General features: G+C 37.9%; 1 protein-coding gene across 1 annotated transcript; it reads right to left on the reverse strand.

Annotated features, from left to right (window-relative positions):
- Positions 1 to 3,103: 3,103 nt before the first annotated feature.
- On the reverse strand, positions 3,104 to 6,888 carry ribc2 (RIB43A domain with coiled-coils 2; the record flags this gene model as incomplete). The annotated part of the gene is given in 7 exon segments (XM_080841826.1): positions 3,104 to 3,174; positions 3,177 to 3,399; positions 3,482 to 3,688; positions 4,507 to 4,625; positions 5,630 to 5,941; positions 6,262 to 6,343; positions 6,775 to 6,888. Coding segments are annotated over 7 exon segments (1,128 nt in total).
- Between the last annotated feature and the right edge of the window lie 352 nt (positions 6,889 to 7,240).

The raw sequence follows: 7,240 nt of genomic DNA on the forward strand, positions 1-7,240 counted from the left end.
CGTAACCAAGCTAATAGCAAGATAAATAATATGAGCCAGACTTCACTTTCGTAGGAGCCCCTTTCATGTTTTGTGTAAAATTCCAAGCAGATATCAATTTCCATTTCTGATTGATTTATAGCTTGCAGCTATACTGAATCAAAACAAAGTGTCACTGAGAATAGAGCCCATGAGTCCCAAAAGCATTTTTGTTTTAAAAGTATTTTGTTTTCTAATGATAGCTGTCAAAAGGCCAAGGCATTTAGGGGTATTTTTTAAAATAAGTTTCTATAAGTTCATTTTCATGTTTTGATCCCTAAAATGGACTAGTTTGTAGAACTTTGGGCCTTTTTCGAAGTGGCCCTGCTCCCCACAGTCACAGATAGAGCTTGAGATGTCTGCTCGAAGGCAATGGGACTTGAAAGTCTGCAGAGGGTTCGGTTTAGTATGCACACACACACACCTTTGGGTCTTTTATACAGGCCTATTATAATATAATATATTGAAAATAACATGGTGTCTACAATTTGATTTGGTGCCCAGAAGAAAACAGGTGAACAGATTCAAATTGAATGCAGTTCATAATAAATAATACCTGTGTCTACTGCTGCTTATCAGTCATAATCATGATCATATTTATAGAAAGATATTGATGTAGCAAAATCTTCAACACATATCTTCGTTAAACCTTTGATTTTTTTCATCGGTTGTTTGCTACCCCATGGATGGCAGTGGCTCTCCATTTTTTTTTTTTTTACCTGCCACCAATCAGCTGTGTGACTGAAATGCTTCAATCAGAATGCAGAACTAAAGTCCTGGTTTGGTTTAATTGTCGGATACAATACCAGTACACCGAATACCAGACAGGATGTTTTGCAGTGTGAAAGTGATTGGCAAAACCTTTGCCACAATGCCTGACCATGTGCTGCCAGGGTTAGTTTTTAGCCACCTATCCAAACACACTTTGATCAAGTGGCTGGAGCTTGTATGAGTGGTTGGTGGGTGGGGAATGTGAGCATGACCACACCGTAGTGTTTACAATTCACTCTCTTAAGTAAAACACCAGAACCGCTCGCATTGTGAGTAAAGCCTGGTTAGCCATGTTGTTTTGTTTGACACAGGTATTAAACATGTTGTAGTACACAGCACAGGTATAACACATGTTGTAGTCCACAGGTATTAAACATGTTGTAGTACACACACAGGTATTAAACATGTTGTAGTACACACACAGGTATTAAACATGTTGTAGTACACACACAGGTATTAAACATGTTGTAGTACACAGCACAGGTATTAAACATGTTGTAGTACACAGCACAGGTATTAAACATGTTGTAGTACACAGCACATATTAAAACATGTTGTAGTACACAGCACAGGTATTAAACATGTTGTAGTACACAGCACATATTAAAACATGTTGTAGTACACAGCACAGGTATTAAACATGTTGTAGTCCACAGCTATTGAACATGTTGTAGTACACAGCACAGGTATTAAACATGTTGTAGTACACAGCATAGGTATTTAACATGTTGTAGTACACAGCACAGGTATTAAACATGTTGTGAGTCCACAGCTATTGAACATGTTGTAGTACACAGCATAGGTATTAAACATGTTGTGAGTACACAGCTATTGAACATGTTGTAGTACTTATTATTATCTTTTCAGAGTTCTGTGTTCTACTGCTTTTGCTGCAAAAATCAGTTTTTACAGTGCATGTATTATAAGTTCTCCCAGTGCTAGGGATAAGGGGCTTTGTGAATAACTCTAAGTCAATAAAATACCTTAAGATGCTTTGAATATGAGTTGTATTTAATTACACATTTATTTGTTTATTGATTTAGTAAGTCAGTTAACCCTTCCGAAAAAGACAACTTAATTTTCATCTGCTTTAACTTGTATAACATATTTACAGATTTTATCTGCAACCTGTATTAAACTGGGCAAAGTAACCCTCGTCAGGGCTATTGGTATTCTTTTCAAGCCATTTCTCCCTGGAATTGAAAAAGAGAACAGATAGATCAATATCATATGAATATGAACGTCATTTCAATATCAACAACTAAATATACCTTTGTATGCAACAGTTCTGCAAAATACGTGTTTAATTGATTTCTGACCAGCAGCCAAAGGACATTTGAAAACGAGAATTTCTTCAAATATTTATGTACTTTTACTTTTTAGTTAATTAATTTAAAAACAGACGTCACATGACATAGTCAGGCCTTATTTGACTCAGTAGGACATGTAAGGCAGCCCAAGAATTGTCATTTGGAATGGTCAGCTCAGAACAAATTCAGAGGCTACAAGGGGGGATGAATCTAAACTTTTTTGTTTATAGTAACTGGTCCATCTGAGCTGAAGTGAAAAGCATAACATATAACAGAACATATAATTGATTTGAAATATAGTGTAGACATTGCAAACATTGTAAATGAGTATGGAAGCTGGAAACAGCTGATTTTGAAATATCTACCCAGTTCTAAAAGGCCCATTTTCTGCTTCTGTCACTCCTGTTTTTCAATGGCACATTATGTTAGCTAATCATGCTGTTTAAAAGACTAATAGAGAGTAGAGAAAAACAAAGCCATGTAAGATGAGCAACGTGATGAAGACATAGTGAGAGAGTGAAAGAGAGTAGTGATGTAAACAGAATTTATACACAAGGAAATGAAGACACAGATGGGAAAGTTGGAGATGAAGACAGATGAAGAAATACTTCAGAGGGGATTTGCGAGGAGTCTTAGTCAGCTATCTAATATTAGCATGCTTCTACCCAAAAGGTAAACAGCGATTTAAAAGTTGTTTGTTTGACTTTTTTTTGCTTCGATTGTTTTTAAAGTTACCAAGAAATAGACACTGTACAATGACAAACCCCTGTTATTGTAACTGAAAAAAATGTCTGAGGGGATTTGCAAGGTGTATGATCCAGCTATTTAATGTAAGCTACTACCCACAAGGTAAACATCGATGGGTTGGACCAAGCAGGGGGTTCGCAACGACGCAAGGGGCTCTTGTGTGTCTGCGTGTCTGCGTAAAAGGCTGACATAAATGAATCTTAACGCACTCGTATAAGCATATCGGCACCTTCAGTCTGAGCAACTATGATTGTTTGCTATTTATAGAGCCAGGACTGTATACAAAGGTTTTTTGGAGTGCACATGCTGAACAGACAGCTAAAGGGCTGTGAGGCAAATCTGGTCTCAAAATCTCAACTACAAGTAAAAGGTTAAAAAAAACGTACTGAGCACGGCGAGTCTCAGCAAGCTGGACATTGGTGTTATCCAGAGCCTTCCGCTGCTGCTTGTTGGCTCTCATCTGCTGCCTCTCAAAAAGCAGAGCAGTATGAGCTGAGGCCAAACGGAGATGTTCCTCCTCAAGCTCATTTTGCCGTTCCATGGCACGTATCCTCTACAAAGGGATAGGACAAACTTTTCAGAATTGCATTGATTACTGACACAAACTTCGAGAAAATGTGAATAGGAGACCTTACCTTCTTCTCCTGTACTTGCTGTTGTTGATAATCAGTGATGTGTTTGACTTGCTCAGATGTCTTGCTCTTGTCATGCTGCACATCCAGAGTCCTAAGCATACTAATGTTCTGTTTTAGGTCCCCCTGGAGTTGGTTCTGGATCTCCATCCTGTTGTTGTCCTCCTCCTGACGTCTCCTTTGGAACTCTCTTTCTTTGTTCTCCAAAGCCTGTGGAAGGACATTCACTTACGTTAGTGTCACACATCATCCTGATATGACCCTGATCATACATCAGTCACCTTATAGTGCAAGCAGCAATCTCTCCCACAGACATCAAAACTGACCATTGTTTTCAGTGTGTATCCTTGCCCTCCTATAATATTCACTACATGTATGTGTTGCTTGAGTAATAATATGTGGGTGAAGTGTGTGATTTCTGGAAAACCATACAATTCTATGAAGGAAAAAGTACGCTAGTAATTACCTCGCTTTAGGACCTAGTTAGCAGATTAGCCACGTATCAACAGATACCCAGTAATGGAAAAATTACAAAAAGTTGTGCTGTCATGTGTAATACTAATTAGAAATGAAATGCCAATGTAATATTTTATGTCATACCATGCCAATACATGGTGATGTTGTCTTAAATAATAGTAGTATTTTGAAAATATGAGGGGTGATTGATAAGTATGAGGCCGATGGTAGAGGCTGAGTTATACAGCTGTCATTACATGCACATGCAGTTAATAACTGTTGTGCTATTACTTCGTGCAGGCATCCACTCCCTCTGTCCCAAACTGAGGATTTTCAAATCCAAAACACTGTTTGGTATCTACATATGCACCTCAAACATATTCATCAGAAATACTGACCATCCATGTACAGCCCACAACCTAAAAAAAGATTTTCTATGAAAGAATGATTCCCCTACATCAAGTCAATCAGATTTACTTTTGCAAGCAAAACTACTTAAAAGAAAGAAATATTAAGTATCAAGAATTCTTCTTCATTCCCATAATATCAACAACAGTGGCATGACTTCTCACCATGGTCAGATTGGCATCTTTTGTGGCAATGGCACAAGCCCTGTTGTATTCTTCCGCCAACTTCTGCACCTCAACGGCTTTGTTGTCTAGTGCCATTCTGCTTTCGTCATACAGTGTATCTGTCCAAAGAAACGAGCAGAGAGTATGGAACTGAGTGGTCTTCAGCTGAGAGTATGGAACTGAGTGCTCTTCAGCAGAGAGTATGGAACTGAGTGGTCTTCAGCTGTGAGTATGGAACTGAGTGCTCTTCAGCAGAGAGTATGGAACTGAGTGCTCTTCAGCAGAGAGTATGGAAGTCCCAAATGTACTGTATATATACATATATATATCATGATGCAGAAGAGACCCAAATGTATATAGATCATGATGCAGAAGAGTCCCAAATGTATATATATACAGTGCCCTCCACAAATTTTGGCACCCCTAGTGAATATGAGCAAAACAGGCTATGAAAAAATATGTCTTTGCTGTTTATCCCCTGGTCTTTCACTCGAAATATACACAAAAATCTAACCTTTTCATTGAAGTAAAATTATTGAAAGAAAAAAAAACTGTTGACATTAAATAAATAATGTGTGCCACAATTATTAATTACCAAGAGGATAAACAGCAAAGACATATTTTTTCATAGCCTGTTTGGGTGCCAATATTTGTGGAGGGCACTGTATATATATATATATATACACCATCTGCCTTGCAAGGATGATTTTCAACACTATGATTTAAACAGGATGATTTAAACAATGTGATTTAAACAGGATTTTTTTCAACAATATGATTTAAACAGGATGATTTTCAACAATATGATTTAAACAGGATGATTTAAACAGGATGATTTTCAACAATATGATTTAGACAGGATGATTTTAACACAGGCAGTCAGGCATGCGAGCCATTTTCAACCCATAAAAACCCATTGTTTATAAAAATGCGAATTCTGTCAATATCAACACCAGCATTGATGTGTTTCGTTAGAGTAGTCTTATCATTCAGTCTATAGCTAAGAAAATAACTTAGGGGGGTGCAGTACCTCTTTATAATTTATATTTCAATCGTCTATGTTTGCTCCTGCCTTGATTCTTGTTACACTTCCACTGCAACAGGACAACAATCTCAATTTTACCTGAGTACCGCAGCTGGTCTCTTGCACTCTTCAACTCAGCCTGCTGTTGTAAACACCATAGCTTAACTTGCACCTGCTGCTTTTTCAGTCTTTCTCCGTTGTCGGGATCTTCACCAATAAGCCCTGGCAACATCTGAACTCCATCTTGTTTCTTTAAGATGTCTGGATCATTCAAGTCAAATTCACGCCTGTTGATAGGCAGCTGAAAGTTTTGGCGGAAGTGTGCAATTGACCCCTTAAGCATGCGCTCCTCTCTTTTAAGCTTGTGATCCAGAACATCAGCTGCATGGTCTGTACGTAGCATTTCTGCAGCTGAGTACAAAGAGACAGGAAGAAATTGAGAATTGAGTTTTGAGATCTGTGGTAGATGGTGGTCCTTACTGGTTCGATCATTTCATCCTACCCCCTCAAACAGACCCTCTAAGGTCACACTGACAACAGTTTCTCTAAGTATAGGTCTATTCAACTTACTGTATTTATCTTAAAGGCACCCAGTGCAACTTTATAGGCTTGAGAATCGAAAAATAAACATTCAATTTCTAGTCTTTTTTACACGTAGTAAACAGCATTATGTATCAGTTCCATAATTAACGAACTCATAGGCCATAAATAAAAAGGAAATGTGATCTCACCAGATGCTTTGGACAGGTTTGCCTTGGTTTGATCTCTTTGTTTTCTTTCATTCACTTGAAAACTGAGAGCATCTGCATCAATCTACAAAGTGTAATACATGACCAAATGTGTTATCTAATGATATAATTAAGAAATTGGTATGAATTGATTAGGTAGGCTATGAAAAGGAAGGCGTATAGACTTTGGACCTCGATCCTAATCCAATAGCCTACAATTTCTGTAATATTCAGCCGATCAAATTGCTGCTCGCGGCCCTCTACTATGTGTGCTTAAAAAAAATATATAGGCTATTACAAAAACTCCGAAGTTTACACAGAGTTCGCTCTGTATGGGGGGAAAAATAAAGTTGCTCTGACCGAGCAAACACTAGGCCTATTCAATGCAATAAACACATCGAAGAACAGGAGAGAGTGGGATTTGATTAGCTGTTTATCTCAAATATCAACAATATTTCGCTAGAATTGCGGACTCCTCTGTAAATTCTGTAAAGTACAATATTCATAATGACTTACACCAACAGTACGCTCTTTAGCGCGGAAAACCTTATCTTGCCGATGCAGGTCCCTGGTTTGCAGCATGTCAACGCACGCTGCCACTGACTGGTCTGATTTCGACTCAATACTCATAGCGTTAATTTCGGATTGTCCCCTAAATTATATTAACCGTGTATTCAGCGTTAAATCGACTTTGGCACTTTGATAAAAAGTAAAATACTACACCACTATTATAAAAGTTCAATACAACATTAGTTCTGCCTCCCTGTCCGTAACCTGAATTACCTCTGGCAAGACCGGAGGTAAACACAGTTGCTAAGACACGACATTATACGTCATGAGCATGTCTCCTCAATGGGTGCGAGATATATAGTTTCATTAACTCATTAGATTAGAGCATATTTATACAATTTTAGATCTTCTGATCATTTTCTGTAAAATAATTTATTTCCCCTCTGTATATTATATTGTTGCCGTTGTGCAT

This window comes from Sprattus sprattus (assembly GCF_963457725.1).
Source record: "Sprattus sprattus genome assembly, chromosome: 7".
NCBI lineage: Eukaryota > Metazoa > Chordata > Actinopteri > Clupeiformes > Clupeidae > Sprattus > Sprattus sprattus.